The 19010-nt window shown below is 45.5% G+C and overlaps 2 protein-coding genes across 4 annotated transcripts in view; one reads left to right on the top strand and one right to left on the bottom strand.

Moving 5' to 3' along the window:
* Positions 1-19010, top strand: part of LOC143806127 (uncharacterized) — a 50135-nt gene that overhangs the window by 3510 nt on the left and 27615 nt on the right. The gene's annotated exons all lie outside the window — the stretch shown is intronic.
* Positions 5062-19010, bottom strand: part of LOC143806122 (uncharacterized) — a 36038-nt gene continuing 22089 nt past the window's right edge. Inside the window, exons 1-6 of one of the 3 annotated variants that reach the window (XM_077286089.1) lie at positions 12388-12422; positions 8557-8745; positions 8359-8482; positions 7644-7741; positions 7273-7372; positions 5065-6536 (exon numbers count right to left, since the gene is read on the bottom strand). In XM_077286089.1, coding sequence (XP_077142204.1) covers positions 5683-6536; positions 7273-7372; positions 7644-7741; positions 8359-8482; positions 8557-8745; positions 12388-12399 — 1377 coding nt within the window. In that variant the 5' untranslated portion in view covers positions 12400-12422 and the 3' untranslated portion in view covers positions 5065-5682. Of the gene's footprint in view, positions 6537-7272; positions 7373-7643; positions 7742-8358; positions 8483-8556; positions 8746-12387; positions 12423-19010 lie in introns of those variants that run through there. The other 2 variants (XM_077286088.1, XM_077286086.1) reach the window with 2 other exon arrangements.

The following is a 19010-nucleotide window of genomic DNA, read 5'->3' as shown; positions in this document are numbered from 1 at the left end:
TTTGATTTTGAGCATCATTCCAACTCCAGACCTCCGTGGGATATTAGTTGTGATTTACATTGATCATTTTTAGGTTTTATTGTTCTGAACACATTCCACTATGTAATGAATAAAGATTTACAGTTGGAATATTTCATTCAGTGATATCTAGGACGTGGGATTTTAGTGTTCCCTTTATTTGTTTGAGCAGTGTATATATAAAAAAAAAAATCAATAAAAACATCACATAAGACCGTCAGCTCGCCACGCAAAAATAATAAAACCTCTCACAGGTCAATAGACGGAAAATAAGAAGGTTACGTTACAGGTCCTGGAAAACGGTGACACAAATTGAAAGTTTTATTTTACAAACTTTAGCTTTTTTTTTCTCCACTTAAAAGAAAAGAAACAATTCTGGCCGTAATCGCACCGAGCGGGAGAATTAGGATTCTGAATAATTTTTACGGTAGAGTGTGCAACGTAAAACCAAAACCCAAGAATCCGTGATGGGAATATTTAAGTGGTGAAAAAAAAATCCAAAGTTTGTAAAAAAAAAAAAAAAAAAAAAAGTTTTCCAAGACTCATAGCGCCTCCATTTTTCGGGATCTGGGGTTGGGTGAGGGCTTATTTTCTACGCGCCGATCTGATGTTTTTATTAACATCATTTTGATGCAGATACGATCTTTTGATCGCCGTTATTGCATGTTAATGCAATGTTGCGGCAACAAAAAAAACGTAATTCTGGTGTTTTGATTTTTTTTTGGCTACGACGTTTACCAATCAGGGTCATTATTTTTATATATTGATAGATCGGGCGATTCTGAACACGGCGATACCAAATATGTGTATTTTTTTAAATTTTTTTATTTTGTATGGGGCGAATGGGGGGTTGATTTTAACTTTATTTTTTAATATTTTTAAAAACATTTTTTTTTTACTTTTGGCATGCTTCAATGCTTCAATAGTCTTCATGGGAGTCTAGAAGCTGCGATCATCTGATCACCTCTGCTACACACCGGTGATCAGATCGCCTCTGTGTAGCAGAAATGATCACTTACTATGAGTGCCGACCATGGGGCGGCGCTCATAGTTATCTGGCTGTGTCGACCATAGAGGTCTCCTGCAGACCTCGGGTTGTCATGCCAACCCATCGGCGACCCGCGGTCATGTGGCACGGGCGCCGATGGTCGTGGTTTGCGACGCACTTCTGGGAAATGCATGCTAAATGCCGCCGTCAGAGATTGACAGCCACATTTAACATGTTAACAGTTGCTGGTGAATGGCGATTCCACCCGCGACTCTTAGGGGCACATGTCAGCTGTTCAGATCACCAAACAGGGGGTGGCACCCTATGACAGACACTGCACATCGTTGGGTGTTAAGGGGTTAAAGAGGACCTGTCACTTGTCAAAAATATGAGTCAAGTAGGTTCTGGGGAGGCATTGCTGCATTTGGCACAGGGGGTCTTGAATTTGTGTAGGGTACAAAGAAATCCCAAGACTATCAAGGCACTCCGGAGTGGGAATGAGTCTGAGTCGCAGGTCATCGGTCCTCCAACAGGATAATGACTCAAAACACAGATAAAAAATATCCAAGAATGACTGAGAGCAAAGAATCGGACTCTTCTGACGTGGCTTCTATGAGCCATAATCTAGATCCTACAGAACATCTGTGGAAGGAGCTGCAGTATGGAGAAGGCGCCTTCACACCTGAGACATAAGGAGCAGTTTGCTCACCAGGAGCGGAAGTTAGGGTGCAGTCAGACGGCCGTATAAATCGGGACGCAGTGCACGGACTGGCTGGCTGCTCTTCCGACCCAAGAGTGAAGGTCTTCATGTATTTCAGTCATGCTTGAGTCGGGAGAGCGGCCGGCCAGTCCATGCACTGTGGTCCGATCGCAGTCTAATATATACGACTGTCTGACTGCGCCCTTACAAAAATTGTTTCTTTGCTGTGATTGTCTCAAAAGGTTGTGCAACAAAATAGTTCGGAATATATGCAAATATTTGTATTTATGTGTTGATCTGTAGCACAGACTGTAGCATGTCCTTCTGACCCACTTAGGTTTCGTTTTTGCATCTTTTGCTGCCTAAACTGCATATTATGACTCATTTTTTGTTTTGTTTTCGCCCCCTATCTGTCGGAGTCCCACAAGGTTCAGTTCTCGGGCCCCTGCTCTTCTCCATTTACACCTTTGGCCTGGGACAGCTCATAGAATCTCACGGTTTTCAGTATCATCTCTATGCTGATGACACACAGATCTACATCTCTGGACCAGATATCACCTCCCTACTAACCAGAATCCCTCAATGTCTGTCCACTATTTCTTCCTTCTTCTCCGCTAGATTTCTGAAACTTAACATGGACAAAACAGAACTCATCATCTTTCCCCCATCTCACGCGACCCCCCCAACGAACCTAACCATTACAGTAAATGGCTGCCCACTCTCCCCAGTCCCACAAGCTCGCTGCCTCGGGGTAATCCTTGACGCTGATCTCTCCTTCAAACCACATATCCAAGCCCTTTCCACTTCCTGCCGACTTCAACTCAAAAATATTTCACGAATCCGTTCATTCCTCAACCAAGAATCTGCAAAAACCCTAGTCCATGCCCTCATCATCTCTCGCCTTGACTACTGCAACCTCCTGCTCTGTGGCCTCCCCTCGAACACTCTCGCACCCCTCCAATCTATTCTAAACTCTGCTGCCAGACTAATCCACCTGTCCCCCCGCTATTCCCCTGCCTCTCCCCTCTGTCAATCCCTTCACTGGCTCCCCCATTGCCCAGAGACTGCAGTACAAAAGCCTAACCATGAAGTACAAAGCCATCCACAACCTGTCTCCTCCATACATCTGTGACCTCGTCTCACGGTATTTACCTACACGCAACCTCCGATCCTCACAAGATCTCCTTCTCTACTCCCCTCTTATCTCCTCTTCCCACAATCGCATACAAGATTTCTCTCGCGTATCACCCCTACTCTGGAACCCTCTACCACAACACATCAGACTCTCGCCTACCATCGAAATCTTCAAAAAGAACCTGAAGACCCACCTCTTCCGACAAGCCTACAACCTGCAGTAACCACCGATCAACCAAACCGCTGTATGACCAGCTCTATCCTCACCTACTGTATCCTCACCCATCCCTTGTAGATTGTGAGCCCTCGCGGGCAGGGTCCTCTCTCCTCCTGTACCAGTTATGACTTGTACTGTTTAAGATTATTGTACTTGTTTTTATTATGTATACCCCTCCTCACATGTAAAGCGCCATGGAATAAATGGCGCTATAACAATAAATAATAATAATAATATTAATACTCTATATATGTCTCTACACAGATATTCTGCTTGGAAAAGGCTTTTTTGGAAGTTGTTCTGAGATCTTTGGTTACCATCGTATTGTCATTCTCTTCACATTTGTCATCACTTTTCCCTGGTAACGTCTAGGGAGGTGGGCTACAGTGCCATGGACCTTAAGCTTGTGAATAACATGTGCAATTGTAGTAACAGGAACATCGAGCTGTGTGGAGATGTCTCATAACCTTAAACATGTTAGTTTATAATTGTATTTCTAATGTCCTGAGACTTCTTTCCTGGGATGTATTTGGTCCATGCTCAGTGTGGTACACACCATGATAACAAACAGCACAGTGATTACTTTTCACCCCTTCAATAGGCAGACTGACTGCTTACAAGTCTGTAGACTCCTGTGATGCTAATTACTGTACCGTCAATCTGAATGAAATGTGAATTAGAGTGCGCTGAAGCCTCACCAGTGGCCATTCTCTGGAACTGCAGCTTTCGCTCATTACGTAGCTCAGTTTCGATCGAAATGAACAAGAGCTGCAGTACCAGAGAACGACCACTGGGGAGGCTCCAGCACACAATAATTCACAATTCATTCAGATTGAATACATTTTAAAGGGAACCTGTCACCACGTTTTTGGAAGATGGGATAAAAATAGCGTTAAATAGGGGCAGAGGTGGGCATTACATTAGTGTGTGTGTTATGCGTTTATTACCCACCTAAGTTGCCGAAATAACTTTGCAAAGTCTCCGTTTTCGCCTGTCAATCAGGCTGGTCAGGTCACATGGGCGTGGTGTCTTCACCCAGATTTGGCGTAGTTTTCCGTTGGTGGCGTAGTGGTGTGCGCATGCCCAAAGTCCGGAATCCTCTTCCAGGGGATTTAAAATAGCGCGGTGTTCGTTATTGCATTGGTGATCGGTGGGCGCGGCCATCTTCCTTTGGCCGCGCGTGCGCAGAAGCGGCGCTCTGCTGGCCGCGGCTTCAGGAAAATGGCCGCGGGATGCCGCGCGTGCGCAGATGGATATCGCGGCGGCCATTTTCCTGAAGCCGCGGCCAGCAGAGCGCCGCTTCTGCGCACGCGCGGCCAAAGGAAGATGGCCGCGCCCACCGATCACCAATGCAATAACGAACACCGCGCTATTTTAAATCCCCTGGAAGAGGATTCCGGACTTTGGGCATGCGCACACCACTACGCCACCAACGGAAAACTACGCCAAATCTGGGGGAAGACAACGCCCATGCGACCTGACCAGCCTGATTGACAGGCGAAAACGGAGACTTTGCAAAGTTATTTCGGCAACTTAGGTGGGTAATAAACGCATAACACACACACTAATGTAACGCCCACCTCTGCCCCTATTTAACGCTATTTTTATCCCATCTTCCAAAAACGTGGTGACAGGTTCCCTTTAAGTTTCCTGGTCAAATTCACGAGAACTGAAGAATTTGAACTGTGTCAGATTTGCTCATCACTACTCGGATACCTTTCCTGGCTCTGTATAATTCTTCTCGTCCTGACCTATGACTGAACCATAGCTTTGTTTCTGGATTCATCCTTTGATGACCTCCTCATCCTCTTTCCCAGTTATGACCTTCAGCTTGTACATGACCTCTCTTAACATCATAGTCACCAATTCGAGACTATTCTGGAAGTTGGAAACTGGGAATTTCCTACAATGTTGTCCAGATTCCAAGGGTCTAAATACGAATACCACGAAATCCACTGGCCTATCTAAATCAGACTGAGGCTTTGAGTGTCACCGCTCCATGAAGTGATCCAAGGGCATCATTACCTTCTGCTCTCCTACTATGAACCTCCTGTCCATTTGTCTGGATCACACTGGTTGTGCTCATCAGTGCTGGTACTGACTGATCCTCATGGGAAAAGATCCGTTTATGGTCGAAATCCATATTTGGTTGAGCAGTCTAAGGAGTGCTTACAATTTTAGTTTCATACTGATAAGCATGCTTTAGATTTCAAGAAGGGTGAACTAATTAAGAAACAACTCAAGATAATCTTCACACAATATATTTTTATATCATTCAAAAGAATTTGTCTAATGAATATTTTAAACATTTTGAGGCTCTTTAAGGAAGAGAATTGTCCCATGCGTGTACTGCCCACAATCAGGACGTGAATACAGCTTCTCCCCAGCGTGAATTCTATGATGTCTGATAAGGTCCCACTTCATGCTAAACCATTGTCCAAACTCTGAACATGAAAATTGGCACTCCCCTGTGTGAACCTTCTGATGTCTGACAACATCTGACTTTTGTCTAAAACCTTTACCACATTAAGAACATGAGAATGGCTTCTCCCCGGGGATGTAGATGCTTTGATGCATCACAAGGCGTGACTTAAACATAAATGCTGTCCCAAAATCAAAACGTGATTACAGCTTCTCCCCCATGTGAATTCTATAATGACTGATAAGGTGCCACTTCTGGGTAAAACATTGCCCACACTGCGAACATGAAAATGGGCGTTCCCCCGTATGAACTATCTGATGTCTAATAAAGCTTGACTTTCGCCTAAACCCTTTACCACATTCAGAACATGAGAACAGCTTCTCCCTTGAGTGGATCCTCTGATGCATCACAAGGCGATACTTGTGGTCAAATCCTGTCCCGCACTCAGAACATGAAAACGGCTGCTCCCCGGTGTGGGATTTTTGATGTTCTACAAGAACTGATTTATGGGTAAAACGTCTCCCACAATCTGCACATGAGAATGGCTTCTCCCCGTTGTGGATCCTCTGATGCATCACAAGACGCGACCTATGCATAAATCCTTTCCCACAATCAGAACAAGAGAATGGCTTCTCCTTGATATGGATTCTTTCATGGGAAACAAGACTTGTTTTCCAAGCGAAACATTTCCCACATGTAGCACATGAGAATGGCTTCTCCCCCGTGTGGATTCTCTCATGGGAAACAAGACTTGCTTTCCTAGTGAAACATCTCCCACATTCAGAACAAGAAATTGCCCTGTTGTCATTGTGAGTCCTAATATGTGCCATAAGGTTAAACTTCTGTTTAAAACATTTTTTACACTCAAAACATTGGAAAGATTTGCCTTTCTCGGAATGATCATAAAAAGTTTCCTTGGAATCAAATGGCTGATCTGTGCATATATATGAAGGATGTGGAAGAAAGGAATGTTCTCCAGATGTATCTGAAAGTTCTACTTTAACCTCTCCATATGTAGGGATGTGTCCGTCTACATTGTCGGCGTAGAAATAATCTGCTGGAAATTGACAAGAGATTTTAATTATTGGCTAATTCCAAAAGACAACAGGTAAAATCTCAGAAACCACCCGGGCGACTTCCTAGAAGCGTGCTGCTAGCAACAAATCGTTTGGGGTTGACACGTGCCACAATATGAACTATTTTATGGAACAATTTGAGTTGGCCATCGGTCATGCACTTCTTACACGTCGCAGTATTTCACCAACTCCTCTATCTACATATTCTAAAATTTGATGCCCACATGTCTGGCCCTTTTTCTTTCCTCTGTCTGAGATATCACCCACTTCCAAACATTAGAGTGTTGTGAACAAAACCACATACAACATCTTCCATCTTTTCTGAAATGTCCTCTGTTACAATCATCCTGACCCAAACTCGTCAGACCGATATATGCCCATGACGCTGTCAAGTTTGGGTCATGAGATATGTGTCCACTTCAGTGGATCTGCATCCCTGTGAATCCAGATGTATCAAGAACTATTGCCTGTCTTGTCTGAGAAGTATTCAGGAGAGTTTTGTAGATAACATTAAGGGAAGAGTCAGGCCATATAATTTGGACGAGGATAGCAATGCAATGCTCAGACTGGCTGGAGGCTCTTCTGCCCCGAAAGTATCAGCATGTATTTCGGGAGACCTGCCGGCCAGTCTGAGCATTGCATTACGATACTCATATGAGTTATACAGCCATCTGGTTTGGTCCCCACCATTGCCCTTGACGTTAGATGTGTCCTCACCTGCGCTGAAATCTTCAGTATCTTCTCCATAGGTCGTCATACATAGGTCGTCCTCTTCTTTTACTATCAATTCAGCTGTACTATTAATCAGATCTTCACCCTGAAATAATATATGGAAGACAGAACGTCGGGTTACATGTTAGACCCCATTCAGACGTCCCTGATTTTTCTTTTATATGAAAGCACAGACTGTTTCTCATTGGAGTTTGAGATCCGATTCTGATCATTGTTTGGTCCGTGTCAGAGTTTTTCATCAGTGAAGTCTCTGAAGCACTGAGTAGTAGTGGGCGCTGTAATTCCGCCTTATCCTTCATGTATTCTGCGTATTACACTATGTGCACTCGTAGTGTTAATATGTCAGCTTATCCTACCTGATCATCATCTGCGACATCGTGAATGTCCTCTGAACCGTGCGGAGAATCAGAAAGCCTGGCGTAATCCTCTGGAGAATCATCTCTGCTGTGCTCATCTGCAAGAAATATGCCAATATGAAGTAATATAAAGAGTATTAAAGGGCTCGTCTCACGATTCCTCTGATACAAAGATCACGTCAACACCGTCTACATTATCTTCTAGCAGTGACAATAAGTGACCACCAAACTGGACCCATTTTGAAATAGACCCCCCCTTTAAATAGGATGTTAAAGCACCTCCTTGAAATAGAGGGGTAATTCTTATCTCCCACATGATTTTCCATGAATGCCGGATAGATAAGGGGCCTCACTTTAGGACCCCTGCCTATTGGCATGGTGAGGGTCCGGTATTCCCCATTCTTGGTCGCTGCACTATTTCTTTCTGTAGATCCCATAGACTTTATTGAATTGTGTACGGCCATCGCTCCATGCAGAGACCAGTGACTGGGGAGGGGGGACCAGCACCATTGTCTTCTTATAGCTGGTCACGTGAGTAAGCTACCGATGACAATGGGCAAAACATGGACCTTCTAAAAATCAGCTGATCGTCACCAGTCCAGGAGCTGACATGTCGGATGTAAACTGTTATTTCCAGAAAATCAGTGCGGGGTCAGGTATTTATCCTGCAGTTGATTGCAAGTAGTGGTCTCATTTGTCAGAAATCTCCTCTTACCCGGTGGTGTGAGGGGCCGGGGGTCCTCCATCAGGACGTCCTTGTACTGGTCCTTGTGTCCTTCCATATACTCCCACTCCTCCATGGAGAGATAGACGGTGACGTCCTGACACCTCACAGGGACCTGACAACACAACGGTCCAGTCATCACCCAGACATTACCCGCATGGTGCTGCATTATGTCCCAGCAGCGCTCACCTCTCCGCTCAGCAGCTCAGTGATCTTGTTGCTCAGTTGTATTATCTTCTGTGCGTTCCCGTTCTCATATATAAGTGACTGATGAGGAGGGGACACGACTGTGTCCTGGGTTGTGCTCCGTCCTCCTGACACACAGGGAGGGACACCGGGGGTCACATGTTTATCCGACTTCTTCACTACGGTGTAATCCTGTGTATGGAGAGAAAAGTGGTTAATATAACGTCAATCCACCCTGCATCCTGTCACGGCCTTAGTAATACAGATAAGTGATGTCATGTGACACATTTCCCAGAATCCCTCACCTCTGCAGTCATGTCACTGCCTTAGGCCGGCGTCACACTCAGCGTATGAAAATACGGTCCATTTTACGGCCGTAATACGCAGAAATGTTCCCAAAATAGTGATCCGTATGTCATCCGTAGGCAGGGTGTGTCAGCGTATTTTGCACATGGCATCCTCCGTATGTAATCCGTATGGCATCCGTACTGCGAGATTTTCGCGCAGGCTTGCAAAACCGACATCTAATGGATTTATGTGCTCAAATGTTCGTTAAAACATATATACAGTCTATATATATCTATATATATGAGGCACCGTGATTACTCGCTAATCCCGCCCCCTGCACAGTAGCTCTGCCCCCCCCACATCACCACACACAGTCCCGCCCCCCACCACATTACCGCACACAATCGCGCCCCCCACCGCATTACCACACCCAATCCCGCCCCATTACCACACACAATCCCGCCCCCCACCACATTACCGCACACAATCCCGCCCCCCCACATTACCACACACAATCCCGCCCCCCCACATTACCACACACAATCCCGCCCCCCCACCACATTACCACACACAATCCCACCCCCCACCACATTACCACACACAATCCCGCCCCCCACCACATTACCACACACAATCCCGCCCCCCACCACAATACCGCCCCCCCACCACATTACCACACACAATCCCGCCCCCCACCACAATCCCGCCCCCCCACCACATTACCACACACAATCCCGCGCCCCCACCACATTACCACACAATCCGGCGCCCACCACATTACCACACACAATCCCGCCCCCCACCACATTACCACACACAATTCCGCCCCCCCACCACATTACCACACACAATCCCGCCCCCCCACATTACCACACGAGGCTCCGTCCCCACACATTACCACACAAGGCTCCGTCCCCACACATTACCACACGAGGCTCCGTCCCTCCACATTACCACACAAGGCTCCGTCCCCACACATTACCACACGAATCCAGTTTCCTTTTGATTTTACACTGTGAATAAAATGTAGTAGTATTATTCTGATTTTTAACTATTATTATTGTTATTAATTTCATTTTAAGTTAATTTACCACCTGCGTAAGCGCTATTGAATGTTGTCATTATTTACTTTAGTTTAATCACTAGCAGCGTTAATTAGATAGCAATGAGCATGCCAAGCGTTAGCTGGCTGGAAACAGCTAGTACATATATATATATATATATATATGTCATTGAGACATTATATATATATATATATATATATATATATATATATATATATATATATATATATATATATATATATATATATATATATATATATATATATATATATATATATACTGTGTATATATATATATATACTGTATTTATATTTAATTCAGCGCGAGATATCAGAGAAGCCGGTAATTCAATTGCCGGCTTTTCCTCTCTCCTTCACAAACCCGACATGATATGAGACATGGTTTACATACAGTAAACCATCTCATATCCCTTTTCTTTTTGCATATTCCACACTACTAATGTTAGTAGTGTGTATGTGCAAAATTTGGGCGCGCTAGCTTGTAAAATAAAGGGTTAAATTGCAGGAAAAATTGGCGTGGGCTCCAGCGCAATTTTCTCTGCCAGAGTGGTAAAGCCAGTGACTGAGGGCAGATATTAATAGCCTAGAGAGGGTCCATGGTTATTGGCCCCCCCGCTACAAAAATCTGCCCCCAGTCACCCCAAAAAAGGCACATCTGGAAGATGCGCCTATTCTGGCACTTGGCCACTCTCTTCACACTCCCGTGTAGCGGTGGGATATGGGGTAATGAAGGGTTAATGTCACCTTGCCCTTGCTATTGTAAGGTGACATTAAGCCAGGTTAATAATGGAGAGGCGTCAATTATGACACCTATCCATTATTAATCCAATAGTACAAAATGGTTAATAAAACACACACACATTATTAAAAAGTATTTTCATGAAATAAAGACACAGGGTGTTTTAATATTTTATTATACTCTTATACTCTTAATCCACCTGAAGACCCTCGTTCTGTAACACAGGAAAAATAAAAAATCAACAATATCCCATACCTTCCGTCGTTCAGTCACATCCCACGATGTAAATCCATCTGAAGGGGTTAAATCATTTTACACCCTGGAGCTCTGCTAATGCAGCTGTGCTCCTGTCTGTAAAATTTTGTGAATGAATGGAATGCAGGGGAATGTCCTGTAGTTACCTTGAGTCGTGGTAATGCGCCCTCTGCTGGATGTCCTCATATGAACTCGAGCGTGGGAAAAGTTCTTCCAGATGTGCCTTTTCTGGGGTGGCTGGGGGCAGATATTTGTAGCCAGGGGGGCCAATAACCATGGTCCCTCTCTGGGCTATTAATATCTGCCCTCAGTCACTGGCTTTACCACTCTGGCGGAGAAAATTGCGCGGGAGCCCACGCCAATTTTTTCCGCGATTTAACCCTTTATTTTACAAGTTAGAGCGCCCAAATTTTGCACATACACACTACTAACATTAGTAGTGTGGAATGTGCAAAAAACAAAACAAACGGGATTTGAGATGGTTTAGGCCGGTTTCACACTTGCATATGGAGCAGCTGCGGACTTCCTCCGTGAAGCCCCGCCCTCCGTCGCTAGCTCCGCCTACTTCTGCATGCGGCCGGCATGCGGCCTGTGTATTAGGTATGCAGGTCGTGCGGCTGTATGCGGAGGCTGCCGCATGCGGCGTTTTGACGCTGCAGCTACCAGCGTAGGACGCAGCCTGTAGAATTTTTTTTTTTATCTGCAGCGTCAAAACGCCGCATGCGGCACCATCCGCATACTGCGGCAGGACCTGCGTACCTAATGTTAAAATATAGGTACACGGGCAGCATGCAGAAGTAGGCGGAGCTAGCGGCGGAGGTGCAGCGGGGGCGGGACTTCACGGAGGAAGTCCGCAGCCCGCCGCAGATCAGGTAAACGCTAGTGTGAAACAAGCCTTACTGTATGTAAACCATGTCTCATATCCTGTCGGGTTTGGGAAGGAGAAAGAAAAAGCCGGCAATTGAATTACCGGCTTTTCACATATCTCGCGCTGAATTAAATATATATATATATATGTGTCTCACTGACATATACATATATATATATATATATATATACACTATGTGTACACATTTATTCTACCTATTCTATTCTATTCGATTTTACTGTACACCGCACTGAATTTCCGGCTTTTCTAGAGAACACCGCTGCGTATTTCTCGCAAGTCACTTCAAATGGTCCGTGTGTAATCCGTAATTTTCTCGCCCTCATAGACTTTCATTGGCGATTTTTTTTGCGCAATATGATGACAAAAGCAGCATGCTGCGATTTTCTACGGCCGTACAAGACCGTATAATACGGATCAGTAAAATACGACAGATAGGAGCTGGGACATAGAGAATCATTTTACCGTATGCAATCCGTATTTTCTGCACTTCTCATACGTCCGTAAAACTCGCTAGTGTGAAGCCGGCCTTAGTAATACAGATAGGTGACGTCATGTGACACATTTCCCAGAATCCCTCACCTCTGCAGTCATGTCACGGCCTTAGTAATACAGATAGGTGACGTCATGTGACACATTTCCCAGAATCCCTCACCTCTGCATCCTGTCACGGCCTTAGTAATACAGATAGGTGACGTCATGTGACACATTTCCCAGAATCCCTCACCTCTGCAGTCATGTCACGGCCTTAGTAATACAGATAGGTAACGTCATGTGACACATTTCCCAGAATCCCTCACCTCTGCAGTCATGTCACTGCCTTAGTAATACAGATAGGTAACGTCATGTGACACATTTCCCAGAATCCCTCACCTCTGCAGTCATGTCACTGCCTTAGTAATACAGATAGGTAACGTCATGTGACACATTTCCCAGAATCCCTCACCTCTGCAGTCATGTCACTGCCTTAGTAATACAGATAGGTGACGTCATGTGACACATTTCCCAGAATCCCTCACCTCTGCATCCTGTCACGGCCTTAGTAATACAGATAGGTGACGTCATGTGACACATTTCCCAGAATCCCTCACCTCTGCAGTTATGTCACGGCCTTAGTAATACAGATAGGTGACGTCATGTGACACATTTCCCAGAATCCCTCACTTCTGCAGTCATGTCACGGCCTTAGTAATACAGATAAGTGACGTCATGTGACACATTTCCCAGAATCCCTCACCTCTGCAGTCATGTCACGGCCTTAGTAATACAGATAGGTGACGTCATGTGACACATTTCCCAGAATCCCTCACCTCTGCATCCTGTCACTGCCTTAGTAATACAGATAAGTGACGTCATGTGACACATTTCCCAGAATCCCTCACCTCCGCAGTCATGTCACGGCCTTAGTAATACAGATAGGTGACGTCATGTGACACATTTCCCAGAATCCCTCACCTCTGCAGTTATGTCACGGCCTTAGTAATACAGATAGGTGACGTCATGTGACACATTTCCCAGAATCCCTCACTTCTGCAGTCATGTCACGGCCTTAGTAATACAGATAAGTGACATCATGTGACACATTTCCCAGAATCCCTCACCTCTACAGTCATGTCACGGCCTTAGTAATACAGATAGGTGACGTCATGTGACACATTTCCCAGAATCCCTCACTTCTGCAGTCATGTCACGGCCTTAGTAATACAGATAAGTGACATCATGTGACACATTTCCCAGAATCCCTCACCTCTACAGTCATGTCACGGCCTTAGTAATACAGATAGGAGACATCATGTGACACATTTCCCAGAATCCCTCACCTCTGCAGTCATGTCACGGCCTTAGTAATACAGATAGGTGACGTCATGTGACACATTTCCCAGAATCCCTCACCTCTGCAGTCATGTCACGGCCTTAGTAATACAGATAGGTGACGTCATGTGACATTTCCCAGAATCCCTCACCTCTGCATCCTGTCACTGCCTTAGTAATACAGATAGGAGACATCATGTGACACATTTCCCAGAATCCCTCACCTCTGCATCCTGTCACGGCCTTAGTAATACAGATAGGTGACGTCATGTGACACATTTCCCAGAATCCCTCACCTCTGCATCCTGTCACGGCCTTAGTAATACAGATAGGTGACGTCATGTGACACATTTCCCAGAATCCCTCACCTCTGCATCCTGTCACGGCCTTAGTAATACAGATAAGTGACGTCATGTGACACATTTCCCAGAATCCCTCACCTCTGCAGTCATGTCACGGCCTTAGTAATACAGATAGGAGACGTCATGTGACACATTTCCCAGAATCCCTCACCTCTGCAGTCATGTCACTGCCTTAGTAATACAGATAAGTGACGTCATGTGACACATTTCCCAGAATCCCTCACCTCTGCAGTCATGTCACTGCCTTAGTAATACAGATAGGAGACGTCATGTGACACATTTCCCAGAATCCCTCACCTCTGCATCCTGTCACGGCCTTAGTAATACAGATAGGTGACGTCATGTGACACATTTCCCAGAATCCCTCACCTCTGCAGTTATGTCACGGCCTTAGTAATACAGATAAGTGACGTCATGTGACACATTTCCCAGAATCCCTCACCTCTGCAGTCATGTCACTGCCTTAGTAATACAGATAGGTGACGTCATGTGACACATTTCCCAGAATCCCTCACCTCTGCAGTTATGTCACGGCCTTAGTAATACAGATAGGAGACATCATGTGACACTTCCCAGAATCCCTCACCTCTGCATCCTGTCACGGCCTTAGTAATACAGATAGGTGACGTCATGTGACACATTTCCCAGAATCCCTCACCTCTGCATCCTGTCACTGCCTTAGTAATACAGATAGGAGACATCATGTGACACATTTCCCAGAATCCCTCACCTCTGCATCCTGTCACGGCCTTAGTAATACAGATAAGTGACGTCATGTGACACATTTCCCAGAATCCCTCACCTCTGCATCCTGTCACGGCCTTAGTAATACAGATAGGTAACGTCATGTGACACATTTCCCAGAATCCCTCACCTCTGCAGTCATGTCACGGCCTTAGTAATACAGATAAGTGACGTCATGTGACACATTTCCCAGAATCCCTCACCTCTGCAGTCATGTCACGGCCTTAGTAATACAGATAAGTGACGTCATGTGACACATTTCCCAGAATCCCTCACCTCTGCATCCTGTCACGGCCTTAGTAATACAGATAAGTGACGTCATGTGACACATTTCCCAGAATCCCTCACCTCTGCATCCTGTCACGGCCTTAGTAATACAGATAAGTGACGTCATGTGACACATTTCCCAGAATCCCTCACCTCTGCAGTCATGTCACTGCCTTAGTAATACAGATAGGTAACGTCATGTGACACATTTCCCAGAATCCCTCACCTCTGCAGTTATGTCACGGCCTTAGTAATACAGATAGGTGACGTCATGTGACACATTTCCCAGAATCCCTCACCTCTGCAGTCATGTCACGGCCTTAGTAATACAGATAGGTGACGTCATGTGACACATTTCCCAGAATCCCTCACCTCTGCAGTTATGTCACGGCCTTAGTAATACAGATAGGAGACATCATGTGACACATTTCCCAGAATCCCTCACCTCTGCATCCTGTCACGGCCTTAGTAATACAGATAGGTGACGTCATGTGACACATTTCCCAGAATCCCTCACCTCTGCAGTCATGTCACGGCCTTAGTAATACAGATAAGTGACGTCATGTGACACATTTCCCAGAATCCCTCACCTCTGCAGTCATGTCACGGCCTTAGTAATACAGATAGGTGACGTCATGTGACACATTTCCCAGAATCCCTCACTTCTGCAGTCATGTCACTGCCTTAGTAATACAGATAGGTAACGTCATGTGACACATTTCCCAGAATCCCTCACCTCTGCAGACATGTCACTGCCTTAGTAATACAGATAAGTGACGTCATGTGACACATTTCCCAGAATCCCTCACCTCTGCAGTCATGTCACGGCCTTAGTAATACAGATAAGTGACGTCATGTGACACATTTCCCAGAATGCCTCACCTCTGCATCCTGTCACGGCCTTAGTAATACAGATAAGTGACGTCATGTGACACATTTCCCAGAATCCCTCACCTCTGCAGTCATGTCACGGCCTTAGTAATACAGATAAGTGACGTCATGTGACACATTTCCCAGAATCCCTCACCTCTGCAGTTATGTCACTGCCTTAGTAATACAGATAAGTGACATCATGTGACACATTTCCCAGAATCCCTCACCTCTGCAGTCATGTCACTGCCTTAGTAATACAGATAAGTGACGTCATGTGACATTTCCCAGAATCCCTCACCTCTGCAGTCATGTCACGGCCTTAGTAATACAGATAGGAGACGTCATGTGACATTTCCCAGAATCCCTCACCTCTGCAGTCATGTCACGGCCTTAGTAATACAGATAGGAGACATCATGTGACACATTTCCCAGAATCCCTCACCTCTACAGTCATGTCACTGCCTTAGTAATACAGATAAGTGACGTCATGTGACACATTTCCCAGAATCCCTCACCTCTGCAGTCATGTCACGGCCTTAGTAATACAGATAGGTGACGTCATGTGACACATTTCCCAGAATCCCTCACCTCTGCATCCTGTCACGGCCTTAGTAATACAGATAGGTGACGTCATGTGACACATTTCCCAGAATCCCTCACCTCTACAGTCATGTCACTGCCTTAGTAATACAGATAGGTGACGTCATGTGACACATTTCCCAGAATCCCTCATCTCTGCATCCTGTCACTGCCTTAGTAATACAGATAGGAGACGTCATGTGACACATTTCCCAGAATCCCTCACCTCTGCATCCTGTCACTGCCTTAGTAATACAGATAAGTGACGTCATGTGACACATTTCCCAGAATCCCTCACCTCTGCATCCTGTCACTGCCTTAGTAATACAGATAAGTGACGTCATGTGACACATTTCCCAGAATCCCTCACCTCTGCATCCTGTCACGGCCTTAGTAATACAGATAAGTGATGTCATGTGACACATTTCCCAGAATCCCTCACCTCTGCATCCTGTCACTGCCTTAGTAATACAGATAGGTGACGTCATGTGACACATTTCCCAGAATGCCTCACCTCTGCAGTCATGTCACGGCCTTAGTAATACAGATAGGTAACGTCATGTGACACATTTCCCAGAATCCCTCACCTCTGCAGTCATGTCACGGCCTTAGTAATACAGATAAGTGACGTCATGTGACACATTTCCCAGAATCCCTCACCTCTGCAGTCATGTCACTGCCTTAGTAATATAGATAGGAGACATCATGTGACACATTTCCCAGAATCCCTCACCTCTGCATCCTGTCACTGCCTTAGTAATACAGATAAGTGACGTCATGTGACACATTTCCCAGAATCCCTCACCTCTGCAGTCATGTCACGGCCTTAGTAATACAGATAAGTGACGTCATGTGACACATTTCCCAGAATCCCTCACCTCTGCAGTCATGTCACGGCCTTAGTAATACAGATAGGAGACATCATGTGACACATTTCCCAGAATCCCTCACCTCTGCAGTCATGTCACGGCCTTAGTAATACAGATAAGTGACGTCATGTGACACATTTCCCAGAATCCCTCACCTCTGCAGTCATGTCACTGCCTTAGTAATACAGATAGGAGACATCATGTGACACATTTCCCAGAATCCCTCACCTCTGCAGTCATGTCACTGCCTTAGTAATACAGATAGGAGACATCATGTGACACATTTCCCAGAATCCCTCACCTCTGCATCCTGTCACTGCCTTAGTAATACAGATAGGAGACATCATGTGACACTTCCCAGAATCCCTCACCTCTGCAGTCATGTCACGGCCTTAGTAATACAGATAAGTGACGTCATGTGACACATTTCCCAGAATCCCTCACCTCTGCAGTCATGTCACTGCCTTAGTAATACAGATAAGTGACGTCATGTGACATTTCCCAGAATCCCTCACCTCTGCAGTCATGTCACGGCCTTAGTAATACAGATAGGAGACGTCATGTGACATTTCCCAGAATCCCTCACCTCTGCAGTCATGTCACGGCCTTAGTAATACAGATAGGAGACATCATGTGACACATTTCCCAGAATCCCTCACCTCTACAGTCATGTCACTGCCTTAGTAATACAGATAAGTGACGTCATGTGACACATTTCCCAGAATCCCTCACCTCTGCAGTCATGTCACGGCCTTAGTAATACAGATAGGTGACGTCATGTGACACATTTCCCAGAATCCCTCACCTCTGCAGTCATGTCACTGCCTTAGTAATACAGATAGGTGACGTCATGTGACACATTTCCCAGAATCCCTCATCTCTGCATCCTGTCACTGCCTTAGTAATACAGATAGGAGACGTCATGTGACACATTTCCCAGAATCCCTCACCTCTGCATCCTGTCACTGCCTTAGTAATACAGATAAGTGACGTCATGTGACACATTTCCCAGAATCCCTCACCTCTGCAGTTATGTCACGGCCTTAGTAATACAGATAGGAGACATCATGTGACACATTTCCCAGAATCCCTCACCTCTGCATCCTGTCACTGCCTTAGTAATACAGATAAGTGACGTCATGTGACACATTTCCCAGAATCCCTCACCTCTGCATCCTGTCACTGCCTTAGTAATACAGATAGGTGACGTCATGTGACACATTTCCCAGAATGCCTCACCTCTGCAGTCATGTCACGGCCTTAGTAATACAGATAGGTAACGTCATGTGACACATTTCCCAGAATCCCTCACCTCTGCAGTCATGTCACGGCCTTAGTAATACAGATAAGTGACGTCATGTGACACATTTCCCAGAATCCCTCACCTCTGCAGTCATGTCACTGCCTTAGTAATATAGATAGGAGACATCATGTGACACATTTCCCAGAATCCCTCACCTCTGCATCCTGTCACTGCCTTAGTAATACAGATAAGTGACGTCATGTGACACATTTCCCAGAATCCCTCACCTCTGCAGTCATGTCACGGCCTTAGTAATACAGATAAGTGACGTCATGTGACACATTTCCCAGAATCCCTCACCTCTGCAGTCATGTCACGGCCTTAGTAATACAGATAAGTGACGTCATGTGACACATTTCCCAGAATGCCTCACCTCTGCATCCTGTCACGGCCTTA

The sequence above is a fragment of the Ranitomeya variabilis genome, chromosome 2 (assembly GCF_051348905.1).
Source record: "Ranitomeya variabilis isolate aRanVar5 chromosome 2, aRanVar5.hap1, whole genome shotgun sequence".
Classification (NCBI taxonomy): domain Eukaryota; kingdom Metazoa; phylum Chordata; class Amphibia; order Anura; family Dendrobatidae; genus Ranitomeya; species Ranitomeya variabilis.
Note: the sequence above shows the minus strand (reverse complement) of the source record. Positions and strands in the feature narration are given on the sequence as shown.